The sequence below is a fragment of the Carcharodon carcharias genome, chromosome 37, assembly GCF_017639515.1.
Source record: "Carcharodon carcharias isolate sCarCar2 chromosome 37, sCarCar2.pri, whole genome shotgun sequence".
In the NCBI taxonomy this organism is placed as follows: domain Eukaryota; kingdom Metazoa; phylum Chordata; class Chondrichthyes; order Lamniformes; family Lamnidae; genus Carcharodon; species Carcharodon carcharias.
Window position 1 is genome coordinate 6,970,283 of NC_054503.1, and position 24,391 is coordinate 6,994,673.

Below are 24,391 nucleotides of genomic sequence, written 5' to 3' on the forward strand. Positions count from 1 at the left end.
TGCTTGACCTGATAGGTTTCGATTGTGGCAGCTACTCTGTATCTAACCCCGTGCTGTACCTGTCCTGGGAGTGTTTGATGGGGACAGTGTAGAGGGAGCTTTACTCTGTATCTAACCCCGTGCTGTACCTGTCCTGGGAGTGTTTGATGGGGACAGTGTAGAGGGAGCTTTACTCTGTATCTAACCCCATGCTGTACCTGTCCTGGGAATGTTTGATGGGGACAGTGTAGAGGGAGTTTTACTCTGTATCTAACCCCGTGCTGTACCTGTCCTGGGAATGTTTGATGGGGACAGTGTAGAGGGAGCTTTACTCTGTATCTAACCCCGTACTGTACCTGTCCTGGGAGTGTTTGATGGGGACAGTGTAGAGGGAGATTTACTCTGTATCTAACCCCGTGCTGTACCTGTCCTGGGAGTGTTTGATGGGGACAGTGTAGAGGGAGCTTTACTCTGTATCTAACCCTTGTTTTTCTCTTGTTTTCCCCAGGTTTCATCTGAGTTGACCTTGGACCATGCGAAGATCCACATTCAGCAGCTGGAGCTGAAGGAAGCCAGCAGGAGATTTGAAACGCAAGGCCCAAGATGCCTGACCTAGGACTGTAGCTGGAAAAACTCGAGAGCCCTGTGCTCCCTTGGCCCCTGAACCATTGACCTTCACACTCGCCTCGCTGCTCCGTTTTCCACCCCCCCCCCCCCGCGATGGCCCGAGTCCCCTTGGAGATTTGATGCTGCCTGGGATGAAGGGAGCGGCTGTTCCCCTGGAAGACAGGGCCCTATGTTGAATCCTTGGACTGAGTGTTGGTGCACGGGGATGCGATGCTCATTGTCTTCCCCCCTCCCAATCGATGCTTGTGCCTGGCGACCGCTGCCACTCTCAAGCCAGTGACGCCCGCCCCCCAGCGCGTGGGCCTGGTTGTCCCCTGAGGGAGGGGCTGCAAGGGAGGGAAGACCCCGTTTTCGGGCTGGCGACGCAGGACATGCAGTCGGACGACTTTTTTTTCAGGAAGTTCAAGCGGAACAGCCCCCGACCTTTGCTCTCGGCGGTGAACTTTGAACCCAGGGCCCCCCGGCCAAGCCCGGAGCCCGCAGGGACGACGGTGAGGGCTCGGATCTCCGAGTGGCCGCCCCGACGGGAGTCGCTGGAGGATGGGGCTGCGAGGGGCCAGGGCTGCGAGGGGAAAGGGGCCCCGCGGCCAGTCGACCAGGCCGCTGGCCCCGTGGACAACGTCAAGGAGGAGGAGATGCCGGAGCCCCAGGCCCCACCGGCGGGGGCCAAGGCGGGGGCGCAGGGCCGCAACCCGACCATACAGCGCAGCAACAGCGAGGTGACCATCACGGACAGCGGCTGCGGCCAGGGGCCTGAGCAACGGGCCGTGCATCCCGCCGCCGGCGCCGCCCTCCACCGGGAGTACGGCAGCGCCTCCTCCATCGAGCGGCAGCAGCCGCGGGCCGGGGAAGGGGAGGGCGAGGCCGGGCGGCCGGGGTCGGAGTTCAGCCCCAGCGCCGCCCGCTTCCAAGACCCCTACCTGCTGCTGGGCCTGTCCGATCGGCCCGGCACGGAGGAGAAGGCCCCCAAGGGGAGGCCCAAGCCGCTGCCTGATCCCCCGCCCGCCGAGCCGTCGGTTTTCCGCAAGTTCAAGACGCAGTGGAGCGACCCCGAGAGCCCGAGGTCGCCGCCGGCCCAGGCCACCGCCAACCAGGAGGACCACTGCCAGCCCTGGACCAGCGCCAAGAACCTGGTCCACTACGACGTCCAGAGCATCCTCTTCGACCTGCGGCGGGCGGTCTGCACCCACGACAGCGCCGGGCGGCGCAAGAACATCATCACCGGGGCCTCGGCCGCCTCCCAGCTCCCGGCGCAGGCTGCCTCCCCCAGCAACGGCGGCAGCGCCGAGGAGCCGCAGCACCCACCGGCGGCGCCGGGGGGCGGGGCCGGGGGGGACCCGGGCGACGGCAAAGACACCCAGCTGGTCCTCAGCTGCCCGCACTTCCGCAACGAGGTGGGCGGCGAGGTGGAGCTGCGGGACAGCAGCCGGTGCCCCAACGCGGCCGTGTCGGTGCTGGAGGAGCCCCGGGAGAGCCACCTGGCCCGGCAGGGGACGGCTACTTACTTCATCGAGCACGCGGACCTGGGCGCCAACTATTACAGAAAGTATTTCAGCAGCAAAGGTAACGGTTCAAAAACGACAACTTCACTCAGTACAGACCAGCCACCAGCTTGATAGGGACAGTGTAGAAGGAGCTTTACCCTGTATCTAACCCCGTGCTGTACCTGCCCTGGGAGTGTTTGATGTGGACAGTGTAGAGGGAGCTTTACCCTGTATCTAACCCCGTGCTGTACCTGTCCTGGGAGTGTTTGATGGGGACAGTGTAGAGGGAGCATTACTCTGTATCTAACCCTGTGCTGTACCTGTCCTGGGAGTGTTTGATGGGGACAGTGTAGAGGGAGCTTTACTCTGTATCTAGCCCCGTGCTGTACCTGTCCTGGGAGTGTTTGATAGGGACAGTGTAGAGGGAGCTTTACTCTGTATCTAACCCCGTGCTGTACCTGTCCTGGGAGTGTTTGATGGGGACAGTGTAGAGGGAGCTTTACTCTGTAACTAACCCCGTGCTGTACCTGTCCTGGGAGTGTTTGATGGGGACAGTGTAGAAGGGGCTTTACTCTGTATCTAACCCTGTGCTGTACTTGTCCTGGGAGTGTTTGATGGGGACAGTGTCAGGGAATCTGATCAAAGTGTATTCAGTTTTCTGTACTTTAACATTGTGCTCAGTTTGTTTTCCCCTGACAGTGGGGTGTTTGTGGGGTTGATGGTGAAGAGTGAATCAAGGGGTGAGGACCCTGGCCAATCGGAGAGGGAGCTGAATGAGCTGAGAGACAAGCCTTTGAGGCCCTTTGTTAAGCCCTCGAGCTGAAAGGCTAACTCTGTTTCTCTCTCCACAGATGCTGCCTGAGCTGCTGAGTATTTCCAGCCTTTTCTGCCTCTTTTACAGTGACGGATGGTCTGACACTCTTCCTGTGGGGACTGGGTGGAGTTGTCCGATTATTCTCTGGTTGGAAATCATGGATTTCCATTGGATTGGTCCGTAATTAAGCTTGGAAAAAATGCTTTGCCTTTGCCTCCTGTAGCATGGCTGACCAGGGAACTCGCCCACTCTTACCACCTGCCATATTGGAAGGATTGACCTGCTTGGTCAAATTGTGCACACCTCCTTCTGCAGTTATCAGGTTCTGAAAGGGGACTTGAGCCCCGAGTTTCCTGGCCTGGAGGAAGGTGCACTTACCCACTCCCCCACAAGACCCGGCCCCGATGCAGCTCTTTAAAATCATCAAAAAGCTTGACAGGGTGGGCTTAGAGAAGATATTTTCACTTGCAGGGCAAGAACAGATCTAGAGGCAGGGAAACGTCTTTCCCCAGAGAGCGGGGAGAATGTGGGACTCGCTCCCACAGGGAGCAGTCGAGATGAATAGTATAGATCCATTTAAGGGGGAGGCTGGATAAACACACGAGGGAGAAAGGAACAGAAGGATATGGTGATGGGGTGAGATGGAGAGGGGGTCGGCGGAAGCTCAAGGGGAGCATAAACACCAGCATGGTCCCGATGGGCCGAATGGCCTGTTTCTGTGCTGCACATTCTCTGTAAAAATGTAAACAGTGTGCCTCGGCAGCGTAGCTGAGTCTGATGCTATCCCCCTCCCCACACAAGCTCCCAGAGAAAGAGAGCTCTTGCACGATGAGGAGCGCGAGACCTGACTCATTTCCCCACCCCCCCCCCCCACTTAACCCGCATACTCACGATCGGCTGACATCTCCTGAAGGGGGGTGGGGGGCATGACATTGCACAGGGGCAGGGGGAGAGGGGGAGAGGGGGGCCCATCCACCCTATGAAGCAATAAAGGGAAGCCCACAAGAGTTCGAGAGGACAGTAAGCCCCAAGGGAGCTCCCGAGAAAGATGGCGATCGAATAAGCGCCTAGGGATCATCCACCGAGCAGGGATTGGAGGGGCCTGGTCGCTCAGCTTCGATTGTCTTGTCCATCCTGTGCTGCCTCTGATTGCAGAGGCTGCACTTTGCCTTCACTTTTGGCTTGTAGGCACCTTGGAAACCTGAGGTGTTTCCTTCCCCTGTGTGGTTATACACGTCTCTGAACGTTTCCTGTCAGTGTTGCAGTCAGCTATTTCTCTCTCTCCCTCGCTCTCTCTCTTTCTCATGCACCACTCTGTTGACGCCATCGAACAGTGTCCCTGCGTCACATGAGCCTGCAGAGGATGCTGCAGTCAGGATGAGGCAAGCGCCTAGCAGCCAAAGGGCCCCCACTCTGTGGTTGGCCATCTTGAGTGTGAAGCGGGCGTGAGCCCTTGTCAGTGCAAGAGGCTTTGGGTGATGTACTCCCCGCCATACCTTTCTGACACTCAAGTTGCACACTTGGCCCCCCCGTTCAGTTGCTGTCTCAGTTCCTGGCAGCCATCCTCTGACACAGATAACAAGACTTTCGGGAAGGGAGCACGTTGGAGGTTGAAAACTGCACAGCCTTAACCCACAGTCCGAAGGCATAATTCATTTTGGTTTTTCTTTTTAGAAAACAGCTGTGCTCACAGAACGTGGCCCCCAGTTCTTAAGATGGCCACTGTCTCCACTCCGCACAATGGGCCCTGGTCTCGCGGCAGTAGAGACTGTGGGGGAGGGGGGGGTGCATTTTTGTTGATTGGTGAGCCTTTAGCAACCTTGTGGTAAAGCCTACTAGATATGAACATCAGCAGTGCATCCTCCTCTCTATTCTCACAGAGTTTATAGAATCCAGCCTCTATTTCCCTCTGCAGGGTTCAATATTTGTGGCCCCCATTCCCCCCCCCGCACCCTTCCAGAACCTTCCCAGCGCTGATGCCTCTTCCTTGGTTTCTACAGAGCATCAGAACTTCTTTGGGATGGACGAGAGCCTCGGGCCAGTGGCAGTCAGCCTGAGGCGAGAAGACAAGGACAAGGATGCAGGGAGCAGCTCACAGTATAACTACAGGATCATTGTCAGGACCACAGAGGTAGGCATGCAGGCTGGTCCGTTTGTGAACGGAGCTGGGGGGGTTGGGGGATGTGGGATTGGCTTGGTTGTTGTTTGGCTGTCAGTCACATTTCATGTACTTCACACCCCAAGATTTGAGGTAACCTCCTCCTGCCCCACCACCCAATGAGATATCCCCAAATGTAAAACCAGTAAACTTAGGAAATGACTGGTATTGGTTGGAACTGGTCTTGTAAAATTTGGAATGGAACCCCAGTACCAGTCATTTCCCGAGCTTTCCTGGTTTTTCCTTGCTCGTGACCTCTTGTGCATTCCCAATTTTCATCATTGCACCATTGGCGGATATAACATCAGCCGTCTAGGCCCAGAACTCTGGAATTCCCTCCCTAAACCTCTCTACCTCTCTCTCCTCCTTTAAGTTGCTCCTTAAAACCGACCCCTGTTTGACTAAGTTTTTGGTTACCTGTCTTAATATCGCCTACAACACTTCCCATGGGGAGGTGGTGGCAAGGTGGTATTCCAGAGACCCAGGGTAATGCTTTGGGGACCCAAGTTCAAATCCCACCATGGCAGATGGTGGAATTTGAATCCAATAAAAATCTGGAATTAAAAGTCTAATGATGACCATGAAACCATTGCTGATTGTCATAAAAACTCATCTGGTTCACTCATGCCCTTTAGGGAAGGAAATCTGCTGTCCTTACCCGGTCTGGCCTATATGTGACTCCCAACGCACAGCAATGTGGTTGGCTCTTAACTACCCTTGAACAAGGGGCAATTAGTGATGGGCAATAAATGCTGGCCTAGCCATTGACACCCCATGAATATAAAAAAAACAACCTCAGGGCATCGATCTTAAAGTGTTTCACAGCCAATAATGCACCTCAGGAAGTGTACTCACATCTGGAGTGTACATGTAGTTTCCACTTTAGACACATTCGGAGGTTCTGTTGCAAATTGTGGCCTTAGTTGCATCCATTTTGAAGTATTTCTTCTTCCTGCTTGCATTTCCACTCAAGCTTATTTGCATATTGTCAAACACAAAATTGGGCAGCCTTTTAAAATATAATTTAAAAGGAAAAATATTATACGCATGATATCGGTTGATCTGTGGGTCCCTGGGTGTTAAATTAACAGCCTGTGGAGATTGTAACATTTAAGGTATGGGATGTTCCAATGCACGTTACATTGGTTTCTGCCTCGCAACAAGGGTGGGACCCTCTGGAAGTGTTCTGATAGGTTCCCAGATCAGGTCAAGGGTCAGTGAACAGCACTACTTGAGGCAGTCAGCCAAGAAATGTCACAGACGCAAGGACAGAAACAGGTCCCAGTTAAGTTCAACTTAAGAAAGTGCTGCAGGGAGCAGATTTTAAGTAAAGAGGGGCATTGGGGAAAAGGTACCCCTTTGGAGCAGTGGTGTTCTGCTTGGCACGACCGTAGATCTGAAAGCGTGCTTGTGAGCTAATGTTAATTGTACTCGGGAATCCAGGGAGAAGGAACCTCGAAACTCTGTGAGTTGGGCCATTGTTAAAGCTGCCCGAGTGGGGGGCGATATTTGGAGAGAATTCCAAGGCAAGGATCTTCAAAGGTGGAGGTTGGAAACCCTTGTGAGAACGACAAGGTTTCTGTGAAATTGGTTGACTCACAGTGGGACTAACGCCTGGGTGATTTGTTGAGAAATGCACGGACTCTGTTTTGGTCGCATCTGTCATTTACTCTGTAGTGTGGTGTGCTTGACCACAGTTTGCCTGTTAATTCACACATACCTCACACTTTCCCTGAATGTTAGAGTATAAGATAGATATTGCAAATTGTTTTATCTTTCTGAACTTGTATAGTAAATTTTGTTTTTGTCTGTTCAAAACCTATGGAATCTTGTGGCTTTTATTACAAAAAGAGAGTGTCTTGAATATCAACCTTTATCTACTTTCAACAAAATATGTTGAAGCTTTTCATCTTGCACTCATCAGAACACTTTGTAAGAATGCCATGTTCCAAGAATACTGAACGTACACACATTGCGCCTGTTTCAGCTAAACACAATAACTTACAGCCATTCACTGACTCATTCCTCAGGGCAATGCCTTGACCAATCAGGGTCAAGCCTCCTGGTTTAAATTTTAAACAATGCTCGCCAGTTAACTGTCAGTCACCATCAGTTGGTCCACGCCCCCATGGCAACACCTCTACCAATCAGAGTCAGCTTGCCAACCAGTCAGCATTCTTTTCTCATACAGTATAAATTGTTTGTTTTCCCCTTATATTGGTATTTTTGTGAAGTGAGCTGATGAGTGCAAGACGCAAAGCTTTGATGTGTCTCCTTTTTGCAGCAATCCTCAAATTCTGCACTACCAAGCGACTAAACAAAAACCAGATCTCCCCGTACGTCCCGGAGTCTGGTCAAGGATCATAACATATAAGACCGATCGACTGAAATACAACGGCTTTATTACAAAAACAGGCATTTTACATCACAGCGCCACCCGATTTGAATGATTTTTTAAAAAAAATACACATAACTGTTTTCTAACTAAATTTGAGGTACAAGTTTAGTCAGTTCCTTTGTATTGTTTTATAAAGGTTTGTTCAAAACCTTTTAACATATGCCTGTGGCTGCTCTTGCTGCCCAGGGGATACACCTTCATTTTTTGAAGCCTCTTCGAAGGCCTGAGAGTGAGTGGAATCGTCGGAAGCTCACCGCGGTGATTCGCTTATCCTGATTCCAGTGCCCGTTTTGTGGGCTGGGCCCACATCCGGTGCAGCAATTTTAAACTGTTGATTTGAGTACGGGGGGTAAAGATGTCTTGCCGCAATTGCATCGAGCCTTGGTGAGATTGCACTGGGAGTATTCCTGCCTGGGACGAGGGACTTACCTTATGGAGAAAGGCCGAGCAGTTTGAGCCTGAACCTATTGGAGGTGGTGGCGTCGTGGTATTGTCACTGACTAGTATCCCAGGGTAATGCTCTGGGGACCTGGGTTCAAATCCCAACCTCAATAAAAAATCCACAATTAAAAGTCTAATGATTGACCATGAAACCATTACCCGTCTGGTTCGCTAATGTCCTTTAGAGAAGGAAATCTGTCATCCTTACCTGCTCTGGCCTACACGTGACTCCAGTCCCACAGTTATGTAATTGACTCTCAAATTCCCTCTGAGTAATTAGGGATGGGCAATAAACGCTGGCCTAGCCAATTATGCCTACAATCCTGTGAATGAGGGAGTGAGGGTGGGGGGCTGCAGACAAGAAAGTGGAGCTGAGACCATGACCAGATCAGCCAGGATCTTAATGAATGGCGGAGCAGACTCGAAGGGCTGAATGGCCGACTCCTGTTCCTACGTATTGTGCACAGTTTTGGTCTCCTTATCCAAGGAGACTGGGCCTGTATTCTGTAGAGTTTCAATGAATGAGAGGTGATCTCATTGAAACGTACTGAACTCTTACAGGGTGCGACAGGGTGGGTGGGGAAGGATGTTTCTCCTGGCTGGGGTGGGTGTCTAGAACCAGGGGGCACAGTCTCAGAATAAGGGGCCGGATTTTTGGGACTGAGATGGGGAGGAATTTCTTCACTCAGAGGGTGGTGAATCTTCGGAACTCTCTAGCCCAGAGGGCTGTGGAGGCTCAGTCACTGAGAATGTTCAGGATTGAGAGCGATAGATTTCTGACTACTAATAACGTCAAGGGATATGGAGACGGTGGGGCAAAATGGCGTAGTGATAGGTGATCAGCCATGATCTAGTTTGAATGGCGGAGCAGGCTTGATGGGCTGAATGGCCTACTCCTGTTCCTATGTTCAAAAGCACAAAAGATTACAGGAACTCTGGACTCTAGCGGAATTTCTTCAGTCAGTTATGTCAGTATTGGGCGCATTGTACTGACCTAAAACCAGCACAACTGTACGCTCATAATATATTTAGTAAAACACGTGCTTGTTTGTGCCCACAGCTCCGGACACTCCGCGCGTCCATCCTGGAGGAATCGTTTCCCTCGTCAATCCGTCACGGCACGCAGCGGGGGATCCCTCCGAAGAAGCTTCTGGAATACGTGGTGCCGGGGCTGAACGTCCAGTGTCTTCGCTTGGCATCCAACTCCCCGAAGGTTCCGGAAATGCTCCTGAAACTGGACGAGCAAGGGGTAGGTAGGCCTCGGGGGGATTCCTCCCTGCTCCTCCTCCTCCACGCCCTTCAATCGGTGCAGAGCTTCCCCCCGATAGATGGGGTCACCCCGGGGTCAGCGCATCGCCCACCCCCTTTTACAAAAGGCAGGCTCTTGCCACCCTGCACCTCTTGTACATGTGCAGCGGGTGGTGGGTGAAGGGCAAACTAAGCGCTCGCCTCTTGTACTGTACCACCTGCGTAAGGCATGCCCACTACCTAGCGGAGAATTGCTGGGTGGTCCAGGGGGTTTTGCAGTAATTATACAAGAGTCACAGCACAAGCTGGCTCCTTCAGCCAAGCACAGAGATTGAACCTGCCCTCTTCCTGATCTATCTACCGAGTGGCTAAGCTCATTGGGCTACCTGCCAGCCAGCTCTCTGGCAGCAAGGGGGGCACAAACCTGGCAAGCATCTCAGGGGTTGATGCCTCACCCCTCCCCAACAACCCCCCCCCCCACCCCCCCCGCCCCCCCGATAGCCCACATGCTGTGTGGCACAGGGTTCACGTGTCATGAGGTGAGAGATGGAGAAAACATCGTCCATAATTGATAAAGCACAGATGGAAACATAAATGTGATTCATTATTAATGCAATGTCTAAACGGCTCAGTGGGCGAATGTAGCCCAGGGTCCTCCCGCTGAGTCAGGTAGACAGGGGAAGCTCTGGATTCATGTCCAGCCTGTACTGGTCTCCGAGAGGGCAGAGAATAGGGAGAGGAATAATCGACCAGAGTTCAGTGACTGTGTGTGACCGTGACTGTGCATGTGACTGAATGTGATTCTGTGTGTAGCAGACTGTGTGTGCATGGCAGACCGTGTGTCTGTGTGTGTGTCTGTGTGTGTGTCTGTGTGTGTGTCTGTGTGTGTGTCTGTGTGTGTGTCTGTGTGTGTGTCTGTGTATCTGTGTGTGTCTGTGTGTGTGTCTGTGTGTGTATCTGTGTGTATCTGTGTGTGAGAGGGTGAATGGGCATCTACCCAAAATCACCAATGCTCATACCCTTGACAAACATCATAATTTATGGTTGTCCATTTCTTCCTTATGTCTCTCTCTTGTTTTTGCCTTTGTCTCCCTCCTCTCTCTCTCTCACTGTCTCTCTCTCTCTCACTGTCTCCCTCTCTCTCACTGTCTCCCTCTCTCTCACTGTCTCCCTCTCTCTCACTGTCTCTCTCACTGTCTCTCTCACTGTCTCTCTCTCTCACTGTCTCTCTCACTGTCTCTCTCTCTCACTGTCTCTCTCTCTCTCACTGTCGCCCTCTCTCACTGTCTCCCTCTCTCACTGTCTCCCTCTCTCTCACTGTCTCTCTCTCACTGTCTCTCTCTCACTGTCTCTCTCTCACTGTCTCTCTCACTGTCTCTCTCTCTAATTGTCTGTCTCTCACTCTGTCTCTCACTCTGTCTCTCACTCTGTCTCTCACTCTGTCTCTCACTCTGTCTCTCACTCTCTCTCTCACTCTCTCTCTCTCACTCTCTCTCTCACTCTCTCTCTCACTCTCACTGTCTCTCTCTCTCTCTCACTGTCTCTCTCTCTCTCTCACTGTCTCCTTCTCTCTCACTGTCTCTCTCTCACTCTCTCTCTCTCCCCCCCACTCACTCTCTCTCTGTCTCACTCTGTCTCTCTCTCTCCCCATGCATTTCTCTCTCCCTCTCTCCCCCAACCCATGACTTGCTCTCTCCCCACTCTATGTCTGCCTGTCTTTCTCTCTTCTCCCCCCTCTGTCTCTCTCTAACTTCTCTCTTTCTCTTTCTCTCTCTCTCTATCCCCACCTCTTTCTCTCTCCCTCCACCTCCCAAGTCTCTCAATTTCTCTCTCTCCCTGTTCCCATCTATCTCTCTCTCACTCTTTCCTCTCGATGTGTGTGTCTTTCTCTCTCTCTCTCTCTCTCTCTGTGTCTCTGCCTCCCTCTCTATCTGTTTCTCCGCTTGCTCCCTGTCTCACTCTCCTCCTCCCCACTCTGATCTATTCAGTTAGGCCAGGAGACTGAGAGCCTGGGGAGCGCTGCCTGTTAAATTACTGGGTTAGAAAGTGAATGATGAAGACTTTTAACAAGCAATCTGATTCAAACCACTGCTTGACTTTGTGTAGTGTCGAATTAATTATTCAGAGCAAAGAGAAGGACATGATCATGGTTTTAGAGAGACGCAAGTCTGGGTGTTCCAGTTCCGCTCAGAAATGAGGCATTCTTTTTAAAAGAAACACTGTTTTCTCTGCCTGCCACCACTTTCTGAAGGCACTGGATCTAACAGAGCAACGGGTCACCCACACACTGACTCTCACTGGGGTACGGGTCCCACAAACACTGACTCTCACTGGGGTACGATCCACACGCACTGACTCTCACTGGGGTACGGGTCCCACACACACTGACTCTCACTGGGGTACGGGTCCCACACACACTGACTCTCACTGGGGTACGATCCACACACACTGACTCTCACTGGGGTACGGGTCCCACACACACTGACTCTCACTGGGGTACGGGTCCCACACACACTGACTCTCACTGGGGTATGGGTCCCACACACACTGACTCTCACTGGGGTATGTGTCCCACACACATTGACTCTCACTTGGGTATGTGTCCCACACGCTCTTACTGGGTACACGGGTACTGATTGTCCTCACCCGGTGAGCCCAGACAATGATATAGCACCCTGGAAACTATCACTACCAAGCTTGACCCTGTCCTCAACCAAAATAGAAAGATATAGCACAGAAAGAGGCCATTCAGCCCACTGTGCTCATACTGGCTCTTTGAAATCTAATATGTGGTTACAGCGATGAGTTTTGGACACAAGTGGACAGGAAGTGGTTTATATTTATCCCAGCCTGTCTAAGCGGGATTGCCAACTTTGGGGCCTAGTCGTGGTTTCATGACAACCCAAGTTTCAATGAGGGTTTCTGACTGTCAGCAGTTCAAATCGATTCACTCTGTACGAGGAGCCTCGGGGTGAGAGTCTCTCTTTTCTCTAAGGGTGAAAGTCCCCTTTAGGGAAGGAAATCTGCCGTCCTTACCTGGTCTGGGCCTACATGTGACTTTAGACCCATAGCCACATGTGGTTGACTCTTAACTGCCCTCTGAAATGGCCTCGCAAACCACTCAGTTCAAGGGCAATTAGGGATGGGCAGGAAATACTGGCCCTGCCTGTGTAGCCCACACCCAGGAAAGATTAATTCTTAAAAAATAGAAAAACATGATTGCTGATGAGGTATGTTTCTTTATAAAGGAATCCTGAGTCTGGGAGACTCTGTTTTTTTAAATTCATTATGGGATGTGGGTGTCGCTGGCTGGGCCCAGCATTTATTGCCCATCCCTAATTGCCCCTTGAGAAGGTGGTGGTGAGCTGCCTTCTTGAGCCGCTGCAGTCCCTGTGGTGTAGGTACACCCACAGCGCTGTTAGGGAGGGAGTTCCAGAATTTTGACCCAGCGACAGTGAAGGAACGGCCGATATATTTCCAAGTCAGGATGCTGAGTGACTTGGAGGGGAACTTCCAGGTGGTTGTGTTCCCCATGTGTCTGCTGCCCTTGTCCTACTAGATGATAATGGTCGTGGGTTTCGAAGGGGCTGTCTAAGGCTTATTCGTTGTGGGGCGGCTGCCGTTATGTGAAGTTTTATGGCATTAATGTGCGTCTTGTGTTTCTTTATCCCACAGTTAACCTTCCAGCGCAAGGTGGGGATCATGTACTGTAAAGCAGGACAGAGCACAGAGGAAGAGATGTACAACAACGAAACCGCTGGTCCGGCCTTTGATGAGTTCCTTGACCTCCTGGGGCAGAGGGTCAAACTGAAAGGCTTCGAGAAATATCGAGCTCAGCTGGATAACAAGAGTAAGTCGAGTGTGGCGAACACAGTGGGGGGGGCACGGAAGTGGGGTAGAGACCCCTTAGTGTGGAACGTGGGGGATGGGAGGATTGAACTGGTGAGTTCAAGTCCCACCTCCCTTTCTGAAATTGTGTTCTAGATCTTAATTAAATTAAATATCAAGGAATCATAACACAAAGGGTTCTGTATCTGTCAGTAAATGGAGGGTGTGAGGTTTATAAAAATTAAGAGTTAAGTAAAAACATTTCAGTAAACTCGTTATGAAATGGTGATATCAGCACAAGGGAAACAGTTGATTGGTGAGTAGTCTTAAGCCCTCATTCATTTAAGTCCTAAGTTTATTTCTGTTAAGGGGGAAGTGGTGGCACAGTGGTATTGTCACTGGACTAGTATTCCAGAGAGCCAGCGTAACACTCTGGTAACCTGGGTTCAAATCCCACCACTGCAGATGGTGGAATTTGACTCCAATAAACATCTGACCACAAAACCATTGCCGATTGTCATTAAAAACCCATCTGGTTCACTAATGTCCTTACCTACATGTCTGGCCTACATGTGACTCCAGACCCACAGCAATATAGTTGACTCTTAAAGCATCCCCTGAACAAGGGCAGTTAGGGATGGGTAATAAATGCTGGCCTAGCCAGCCACATCGCATGAATGAATTTTTTAAAAAAAGGTCAATTAATAGGCTCCTAAATAGATACCATCTCCGTCCCGCGGAGTGCAAGCTTCTCCCAGGCAACCGCATGCGCAGGAAGTGATGTCAGCTGGGTGCAACTCGAATTCCGGGTGTTGCTGAGGTGCGTCCGTGAGGCTGGGAGTTTGGTGGCTTTTAGAGCATCTCTGGTTGTGGAGGCTCCACGGCGTGAGTCTCCAGAGTGACAGTGGTTGGAAGAGGGACATGAGGTCCTGCAGGCACATTTTAGGGAGCCAAGAAGGAAAGCGGGATCTCCCATTACCCCTTGGTGCCACGCGCTGGTGAGCTTAGCAAGTGGAGGAATGTGTGGCTGGGGAGGTGGTGCTGGGGGAGGAGACAGGGAGGGTTTAAACTAACTTGTCGGGTGGGAACCAAGAGGTGGCCTTAGAGAGAAAAAACAAGATTCTCATAGGATTAGGAGAGGCAAGCAGCCTCAGGGGTAAGAAACAGTAAAGTATTAGGTGGGGTCAGAGTAAGAGGGAGTACTATGAGTATAAAAACAAGGGTGTTATACGGTGAACTTGTATAAAAACACTGGTTCAGCCTCAACCGGACTATTGAGTCCAATTCTGGGCACATCACTTAAGGAAGGGTGTGAAGGCTTTAGAGAGGGTGCAGAATAGACCCACCAGAATGGTTTCAGGAACGAGACGCTTCGGCTATGAAGATAGATTGAAGAATCTGGGCCTGTTCCCCATGGAGAAGAGAAGATCGAGAGGCGATTTGACAGAGGTGTTCAAAATCACGAGGGGTCTGGGCCGAGTCGGTAGGGAGAAACTGTTCCCATTGGCTGGAAGGATCGAGGACGAGAGTGCACAGGTTTATGGTAATTGGCTAAAGAAGCAATGGAGACACGAGAGAAAACTTTTTCACGCGGTGAGTGGTTAGGGTCTAGAATGCACTGCCTGAGAGCGTGGCGGAAGCTGGGTCAATTGAGGCTTTCAAAAGGGAACTGGATCAGCACCGGAAGGGTAAAAACCAATTGCAGGGCAATGGGGTAAAGGCAGAGGCATGAATTGCTTTTGGAGGAAAGTTGGGATGGGCCGAACAGCCTTCATCATTGGGTGTTTCAATAATTAACCCTTTGCGTGCAAAAATATCTCCTCAATTCCCACCCATTCCTTTGGGTGACTATTTGAAAACAGTGACCCCCCTGTTGCCAACCCACTCGGCAGAGAAACACTTCCTCCGATAGCCATCAAAAACTGGAAGTGTGAAGTTTAGGGGAGAGGGTGGTGTTGTGGTAACGTCACTAGACGGATAATCCAGCGACACAGGTTACTGCTCTGGGGGCACTGGTTCAAATCCCACTGTGGCCACTGGTGGAATTTAAATTCAGTTAATAAATCTGGAATTATGAAGCTAGTCTTAGTGATGGTGACAACTATCATCAGTTGTTGTAAAAACCCATCTGGGTCACTAATGCCCTTTAAGGAAGGAAATCTGCCACCCTTACCCAGTCTGGCCTACATGTGACTCCAGACCCACAGCAAATGTGGTTGACTCTTAAATGCCCTCTGAATGAGGGATGGGCAATAAATGCCTGGTCAGTGGCAGCCACATCCCATGAACAAATTTTTTTTAAAAAAATCATAGAATTGTTACAGCACAGGAGAATGCCATTCAGCCCATCTTGTCTGTGCTGGCTCTCCTAAGGCGCAATTCAAGTACTGACACTCCCCACCACCACCCCCCCCCCCCACTTCACTGCACCACACAGACTGCAGCGGTTCAAGAAGGCGGCTCACCGCCACCTTCTCAAGGGGCAATTAGGGATGGGCAACAAAAGCTGACCCAGCCAGCGACGCCCTCATCCCCCTGTGAGAGAGCAAAAGCGAAAGGCCTGCTCAGCCATCTCAGAGTCAGCCATGTTGTTGTGATGTAGGCCAGACCAGGTAAGGACAGCAGATTTCCTCTTCTAAAGGACATGAGGGAACCAGACGGGGTCAGTGATCGATGGCAATCGGCGACAGTTGTCACTGAGTCTGGGTTTCAATTACAGATTTACGAACTGAATTCGAATTCCACTCAGCTGCCGAACTCCTGCGCTCAGAGCATTCACCTGGGGCCTTGGGCCACGGTTCCAGTAACATTACCCCTACACCAGAGCCTCTGTATACCCCACACTATGTCATCTTCAGGCTCAAGTGGCATAACTTCATTGCTTCTTCCTGGTTACACCATTCCCCATCCAGGGAATGGGAAAAGATCGGTCAGACCTCCTGCTTCTGAAGAGCCAAGTGTGAACGAAAGAGAAGCCTGTGTTGATATCGGGTCTTCCAAGGTGACAGGACGTGCTTCACAGCCAGTCAAGCCCTTTCACAAAATATGGTCACTGTAGGAAGCGCGGCAGCCAATTTGCGCACAGCAAGCTCCCACAAGTGGCTGCATGAGACTGACCCAGGTCAGTGATGTTGGTTGAGGGATGAATGTTGGCCCCAGGACACCTGCTCCTCCACTCGGTAGTGGCCGTGGGATCTACCACGTTCCAGCTGAGAGGGAAGATGCGGGAGGTCTTTGTTGTAAATGTCTCACCCGAAAGACGGCACCTCAGACAGTGCAGCACTCCCGCGGTACTGACCTGAGAGTGTAGGCCAGGATTACGGGCTCAAGTGGCTGGAGCGGGACTGGAACTAATGACCTGCCGCGTTGGGGACGGGACTGAGCTCAGGGCTCGGGCTCCGCTGGGATGCCTACCCATCCTGCCCACACGGCAACATTCACTAAGCTGATGTATCTGAGGGTTGCCAGGTACTGTGGAACTATGTCTCCCAGGAAGGGGGCACACTGAGGGTGACAGGGGTGGGGGCGGGGAGAAATGGAGGGGGGGGGGTGGAGATGACCAGAGGAAAAGCAGATGTGACCTAGGGTCTCAAAGCTTCCCCTTCTCTTTCAGCGGACTCCACAGGCACACATTCGCTCTACACCACGTACCAGGAGTATGAGATTATGTTCCATGTGTCAACTATGCTTCCCTATACTGCCAACAACAGCCAGCAGGTAGGTGCCGAATCCTTCTAGGCCTGCACCCTCCTATTGGGCAGCTCCCCCAGGGCTCAGATGAAACAGCTTCACTTTTGGTTTTGCTAACAAACCAGCCAGGTCACAAGGTCACAACTCACTCAGTCCTGTAAACCTCGGAGATGATCGGCTAACAATTGGACCAAACTCCCCATCCCCTCCCTCCAACATCAGCACCAGACGCCCCCAGGATAGGGTTAGATACAGAGTAAAGCTCCCTCCACACTGTCCCCATCAAACACTCCCAGGACAGGTACAGCACGGGATTAGATACAGAGTAAAGTTCCCTCTACACTGTCCCCATCAAACACTCCCAGGACAGGTATAGCACGGGGTTAGATACAGAGTAAAGCTCCCTCTACACTGTCCCCATCAAACACTCCCAGGACAGGTACAGCACAGGGTTAGATACAGAGTGAATCTCCCTCTACACTGTCCCCATCAAACACTCCCAGGACAGGGACAGCACGGGGTTAGATACAGAGTAAAGCTCCCTCTACACTGTCCCCATCAAACACTCCCAGGACAGGTACAGCACGGGGTTAAATACAGAGTAAATCTCCCTGTCCCTGTTCCACATTATCAGTAAATCCCAATGATATGAGAACCTACTGATTGTGGATGAGACATTCTGATGCACACACATCTCCACACCTAGTCTGTGAAATCTGATGGAATCAGGGCATGTGGTTGAGCTGTGGTGAGCGAAGTCTGTCCTGATCAGACGTGTAGATTTTGAGTGTGCGGAAACATTCACAATTTCTCACCTGTTCTTTATTTTGTGATTACAGCTTCTCAGAAAGCGCCACATTGGCAATGATATTGTCACAATCGTCTTCCAGGAGCCCACAGCTGACCCATTCACACCAAAAACCATCCGTTCCCACTTCCAGCACGTCTTCCTTGTCGTTCAAGTTCACAATCCCTGCACCGAGAACGTCTCTTACAGGTACGTAGCTGCAGGTCTCAAACACAAACCTGAAGTACAGGGTCCTGCAGATACCAGGAGCGCTGCACTGTCAGTGGGTCAGTACTGAGGGAGTGCTGCACTGTCGGAGGGTCAGTGCTGAGGGACTGCTGCACTGTCGGAGGGTCAGTGCTGAGGGAGTGCCGCACTGTCGGAGGGTCAGTGCTGAGGGAGTGCCGCACTGTCGGAGGTTCAGTACTGAGGGAGTGCCGCACTGTCAGTGGGTCAGTACTGAGGGAGTGCTGCACTGTCGGAGGGTCAGTGCTGAGGGACTGCTGCACTGTCGGAGGGGCAGTGCTGAGGGACTGCTGCACTGTCGGAGGGTCAGTGCTGAGGGAGTGCCGCACTGTCGGAGGTTCAGTACTGAGGGAGTGCTGTACTGTCAGAGAGTCAGTACTGAGGGAGTGCTGCACTGTCGGAGGGTCAGTACTGAGGGAGTGCCGCACTGTCAGTGGGTCAGTACTGAGGGAGTGCCGCACTGTCAGTGGGTCAGTACTGAGGGAGTGCCGCACTGTCGGAAGGTCAGAACTGAGGGAGTGCCGCACTGTCGGAGGGTCAGAACTGAGGGAGTGCCGCACTGTCAGTGGGTCAGTACTGAGGGAGCGCCGCACTGTCAGTGGGTCAGTACTGAGGGAGCGCCGCACTGTCAGTGGGTCAGTACTGAGGGAGCGCCGCACTGTCAGTGGGTCAGTACTGAGGGAGTGCCGCACTGTCAGTGGGTCAGTACTGAGGGAGCGCCGCACTGTCAGTGGGTCAGTACTGAGGGAGCGCCGCACTGTCAGTGGGTCAGTACTGAGGGAGCGCCGCACTGTCAGTGGGTCAGTACTGAGGGAGTGCCGCACTGTCAGTGGGTCAGTACTGAGGGAGTGCCGCACTGTCAGTGGGTCAGTACTGAGGGAGTGCCGCACTGTCAGAGGGTCAGTACTGAGGGAGTGCCGCACTGTCGGAGGGTCAGTACTGAGGGAGCGCTGCACTGCACTGTCAGAGGGTCAGTATTGAGGGAGCGCCGCACTGACAGAGGGTCAATACTGAGAAAGTGCTGCACTGTCAGAGGGTCAGTACTGAGGGAGCACTGACTGTTGGAGGGTCAGTAGTGAGGAAGTGCCGCACTGTAGGAGGATCAGTACTGAGGGAGCGCCGCACTGATGGAGGGTCAGTACTGAGGGAGCACCGCACTTTCGGATGATCAGTGCTGAGGGGGTGCTGCACCATCGGAGGGTCAGTGCCTAGGGAGCGCCGCACTGTCGGAGGGTCAGTACTGAGGGAGCTCCGCACTGTCGGAGGGTCAGTACTGAGGGAGCACCGCACTGTCGGAGGGTCAGTACTGAGGGAGCGCTGCACTGTCAGAGGGTCAGTATTGAGGGAGCGCTGCACTGTCAGAGGGTCAGTATTGAGGGAGTGCTGCACTGCCGTGGGGCAGCACTGAGGAGTGTTGCGCTGCTGAGGGTACCATCTTTTGGATCAGACATTAAAACAAAGGCCCTTTCTGCTCTGATCAAAGATCCCACAGTTGCTATTTCAAAGAAGAACTGCTGGACCAATATTTACCCCTCAACCAGTAGATGGTTTGGTCATTTCTCACATTACTGTTTGTGGAATCTTGCTGTGCACAAACTGGCAGCTGCTTTAACTGCATAACATCTGTGACTAACTTTAGAAGTAGCTGATCGGCTGTAAGTGGCTGTGTATTATCCCTGAAGCTGTGGAAAACACATGTTCCCTCTTCTTTCCAGTGTTGCGGTGACCCGATCGAAGGACGTTCCTGAGTTTGGCCCCTTCTTCCAGAAGGGCGTGACCTTCCCCAAGTCGGCCAACTTCCGGGACTTCTTGCTGGCCAAAGTGGTGAATGCCGAGAACGCGGCGGAGAAGTCTGAGAAGTTCCACGCCATGGCCACTCGGACGCGGCAGGAGTACCTCAAGGACCTGGCCGACAACTACGTCACCACGGCAGCCCTGGACTCCTCCTCGAGCAAGCTGGCCGCCATCATCTCGCTGCCCAGCAAGAAGAGGGAGAAGCTGAAGGCGAGCCGCACCCCCGAGCTGCACAGCGCCGGCGCCCTGGTCTGGAGCGTCACCGCCTACCTCGCCCACGCCCCCAAGGAAGCCGAGTGCATCCTGGGAATCTCCAACGAGTTTGTGGTACTGCTCGACCAGAGGCTGCGGAGGGTCGTCTTGAACTGCTCCTGCAGGGACGTGATTGGCTGGACCTTGTCTCCGGGGACCATTATAATTTATTACGAGCGAGGCGAGTTCGTGGTGGTTAAGACTTTGGACAGCCAGCCAGACGACATCGCCGAGATTGTCCACCGGCTGGAGGTAAGTGTGGGAAGGGGCCGCGAGATGTGCACCACCCCCACCGTCACCACCAGCGTGCTGTCGAAAACGTGAGACGGCTTCTCACCCCTGCGCCGTGAGGCTAGAAACCCCCTTGCATTTCCGCGCCCCCCCCCCACCCGCCCCACCCAACCCAACAAAGACACACCAACCGAACCCGTCAGTCAAGCGACCCATCCCATCCCATCCAACCAGCAGCGAGGGAACCCCACTCGCCAATCAACCAACCGACCAATCGACTCGCCCGAATCCAACCACTTAGCCAACCCAACCCAAACCAGCTAACCTACCACCCAACCGACCCTCCCAACCCAACCAACCCAACCTCCCACCTGACTAACCCAAGCTGCTCCTCGCTGGCATCTCCACAGCCAATGGTGTTCTTTTAATCGTGTCAAGAGATGTCATGTGACAGTTGCTTGGAATCTGTCAACCGCCCTTGCCCCGCGCAGAGATGAAAGGTCATGACCTTCCCGACCCCCCCCCAACCCCCCACCCCCACCAGCCGCAACTGGTGGAGAGGAGAGGCCAGATTGGGACAGTTGCCGAGGCGGCTTTCCTTCTCATGACTTGAGCTGACGACTGGGGGGAGCTGAAACGTCTTCCAGGCCGGGGTAAACGGGTTGCAAGCCCCCAGTTGGCACCTGTGGTGGCAGAACGCCAGGCCTCGCAGCCCCAATGGCACAGGTGGGCAACTGAGCGCCAGGTCCCGGTGGCCTTGTCAACCAATAACCCCAGATGAGTCTCAGATGGTAGCCCCACCCACGCCCCTCAAAGCCGGGTCAAAGCTGCTGGAGACAGTTTGGGTTGGCATTTCCCCGCAGCCGGTGGCAAGGGGCCTGTTCTCAAGAAAATGTCATCGAAACCGATACCTCAGGTAACAACAAAATCAACCGAAGGTGGTCCTGCCAGTGACACTTTGGTTGCAATCCTCACATTGACGATTCAGGAAAAGGACTGACCGGTGCTAAGTTTCCAGTCGCTCGTTTCTGTTTGGATAAGGTAGTGTCCAAGCACTCTTTCTTGTTGGAGTGTTGTCCCGTACGTGTTCCGCGTTGTCCGACAGCCGCAGAAACCCCTGGAGGTGGGATTCATTGGGTTCGTTGATGGTGCGATCCCGAGGCGCAGACGCCGGGAAACCCCTGACCCTGACCCTGGCCCGGGCCCTGGGCTGAGGCGGCCAATCCCTGCTGAGGGGCTGGAATTGACCTCGGCCCCCGCTGAGGTGAGGCGAGGGGGGCGAGGGGGCTGGGCAGTCGGCTGGGGCTCCTGCTCCTGTTCACTCTGAAGGGCCCCTCACCCCCCTACCCCCAAACAACCCCCCACCCTCCCCCACCCTCCGCCCTTGCCGAAAGGGGGTCTGGGTGTGGACCGGATTTGGCTCAGCTCAAAGTGGCTGCCTGATTCCTGTGGCTCTCTTAACCGCACCCCCCCCTCGCCTGACCCTCACCCACCCGCACACTGGCACCATCCGTGGGTAGAGGTGAATAATATAGGGTCAGGGCTCCTCCAACCTGAAACGGAACGAGTGCCAAAGGCTGCTGTCCTGTCGAGTCAATAATCCAGTTGTGCTGTGAGCGTTATCTTCCATTACTTCCTGTCCCTCACAGGAAGTGCAGCAATACTTTTAACATATTTAAAAACGATCATTGTAATAACCTCTATGCAGAGGTCGTGGAATTTAGAAATTCAGGTCTAGATGAATACATACGTACGTAACGTATAGATGACACGGTACAAGCCCTTCCGGTTTGCAACCAAGGAAACATTTTTTCTCTCAGGGGGCCGTGAGTCTTCCCCACCCCGGAGAGCGGTGGAGGCTGTGTCATCGAATATCTTTAAGGCAGAGGTGGATAGATTCTAGACTTACGAGCCAGCTGAAGGTTATCGGGGAGCTGGTGGGGGGGTAAGGTGGGGATGTGGAGGTGAGGCCACAATCAGATCAGCCCCGATCTTATTGAATGGCGGAGCAGGCTCGAGGGGCTGAATGGCCTACTCCTGCTCCTAATTGGGATGATCGCGTGGGCAGTCTTAAAGGGGCCGAGTCAGGCCTACTGCACATCAGTGACGCATCTGGACATAAATTGGAACATTCCACCTAAGATTTGACAGCAGTGAGGTCAAGAGGAGGATTCATCTGCCTTTTTAAGCCCCACCCCCACCTCCTCAGACACAGACAGACCTACTCTGTTTCCTCCAGCACATTCACAAGTTAATACTTTTAATCGGGATTGCTAGGCAGATGTTCGGTGGAATTGCTCACAGTTGTGACATTGGTGTCTGCCATTTTGGCCTTCCCCTTTAAGACTGCTCTTAAGATTCCCTTCCTGTGCGAAACCACGTTAACTATAGCAGTGGCAACTCTTGACATGTCAGAACGAAACCTCTGTATTTTCTTTCAAGAGGTAAATTAAGATTATTTTTGCACTTGTCACCGAGGGAGGAATTCGTGGATGTGACAGATGTGTACTTGGCACAGGTTGATGGGACATCTAGACAGATGTGGTGTGGTGTTCTGCTGCTGACATATAGGGATGTGTGTGCCCCTTTAAGATCACAAAGCAGAATTTGTGTTAAGTCAATACTGGGTTTGTACTTGATGCTTCATTGCTGGAGAGTAGAATGCTGGTGTAGTATGTGGGAAGATTCAGGAGGAGCTTGCAGATATTGTGGCTCTGTCATTCCATCACCAATGTCTACCTATGTTTCTTCACGTCTTTTTTTGATATCAATGGTAATTACAAAAATTTGAATTTGCTGGTGAAATCTGATAGACAGGGAGAGCCTGTGTAAAGTTTTCATAATAGCTTGTTTGATTTTTTTTTAATGCCTTGGATAATGTTAGGGATTGGGGGAGAGATTTTGAAAACTGGTTCACTGGCACTGCGCACTGGCCAGACCCTGCAACTCCATAACAGTTGCACAACTGTTTTACAGTACCGACATGTATTTCTATAGTGCCTTTGGCACAATAATCCATCTCAAGGAGCTTGACAGAGGCATTATTGAACAAATGTCCCCACTGAGCCAGGTACAGACGCAGTAGAACAGGTGGCCAAAGCTGGACAAAGAGGTAGGTTTTAAGGAGGGTCTGCAAGAAGGAGAGAGAGAGGTGGAGAGGTATCCCATCCTCATTCTATCTCTCTCTCTCCATTCTCTATCCTCTTTCCCTCTATCCTTATACCCTCTCTCCATCCTATTTCTCTTCATCTCCATGCTCGTTCATTCTCTTCATGCTAATTTTCTCTCTCCTTTCTCTTTCTGTCTCTCTCTCTCTGTCCTCTTTCTCTTTCTCCATCTCCTTTCCCTCTTTCCGTCCACTTTCTCTCTCTCCATCTCCCTCTGTCTCTGTCCTCTTTCTCTCTGTCCGTCCTCTCTCTCTCCATCCACCCTCTCTCGGTGTCCTCTCTCCCTCTCTATGTCCTCTCTCCCTCTGTCCTCTTTCTTTCTCTCTGTCCTCTTTCTTTCTCTCTGTCCTCTTTCTTTCTCTCTGTCCTCTTTCTCTCTCTCTGTCCTCTTTCTCTCTCTCTCTGTCCCCTTTCTCTCTCTCTGTCCTCTTTCTCTCTCTCTGTCCTCTTTCTCTCTCTCTCTGTCCTCTTTCTCTCTGTCCTCTTTCTCTCTCTCTGTCCTCTTTCTCTCTCTCTGTCCTCTTTCTCTCTCTCTGTCCTCTTCCTCTCTCTGTCCTCTTTCTCTCTCTCTGTCCTCTTCCTCTCTCTGTCCTCTTTCTCTCTCTCTGTCCTCTTCCTCTCTCTGTCCTCTTTCTCTCTCTCTGTCCTCTTTCTCTCTCTCTGTCCTCTTTCTCTCTCTCTGTCCTCTTTCTCTCTCTCTGTCCTCTTTCTCTCTCTCTGTCCTCTTCCTCTCTCTGTCCTCTTTCTCTCTCTCTGTCCTCTTCCTCTCTCTGTCCTCTTTCTCTCTCTCTGTCCTCTTCCTCTCTCTGTCCTCTTTCTCTCTCTCTGTCCTCTTCCTCTCTCTGTCCTCTTTCTCTCTCTCTGTCCTCTTCCTCTCTCTGTCCTCTTTTTCTCTCTCCGTCTCCTTTCCCTTTCTCCGTCCTGTTTCTCTCTCGCCATCCTCTTCTCTCTCTGTCCTCTTTCTCTCTCTTTGTCCTCTCTCTCTCCACCCTCCTTCTCTTTCTCCATCCTCTCTCTGTCTGTCCTCTTCCTTTCTCTGTCCTCTCTCTTTCCTCTGTTTCTCTCTCTATCCCCTTTCTCTCTTTCTGTCCTCGCTTTCTCTCTCTGTCTCTCTCTCTCTGTCCTCTCTCTCCATCCCCTCTCTTGCTCTGTCCTCATTCTCTCTATCTCTTTCTGCCCATCCTTGTCCTCTCTCTCTCTCTCTCCATCCCCAGTCTCTATAGATTTTTTTATCCTTTGCCTTGAAC

At 52.2% G+C, this 24,391-nt stretch overlaps 1 protein-coding gene across 11 annotated transcripts in view; it reads left to right on the forward strand.

Moving 5' to 3' along the window:
* zmp:0000001168 (signal-induced proliferation-associated 1-like protein 2) overlaps window positions 1-24,391 on the forward strand; it is a 111,423-nt gene that overhangs the window by 47,465 nt on the left and 39,567 nt on the right. For all 11 annotated transcript variants that reach the window (XR_005941935.1, XR_005941936.1, XM_041179897.1 and 8 more), the window contains exons 2-8: window positions 488-2,169; window positions 4,905-5,035; window positions 8,962-9,150; window positions 12,825-12,999; window positions 16,591-16,694; window positions 17,507-17,664; window positions 19,416-19,998. Coding sequence is in view for 9 of the 11 variants with exons in the window: in XM_041179897.1 (XP_041035831.1) it covers window positions 846-2,169; window positions 4,905-5,035; window positions 8,962-9,150; window positions 12,825-12,999; window positions 16,591-16,694; window positions 17,507-17,664; window positions 19,416-19,998 (2,664 nt within the window). In the remaining 2 variants the exon portion in view is untranslated. The remainder of the gene's footprint in view (window positions 1-487; window positions 2,170-4,904; window positions 5,036-8,961; window positions 9,151-12,824; window positions 13,000-16,590; window positions 16,695-17,506; window positions 17,665-19,415; window positions 19,999-24,391) is intronic.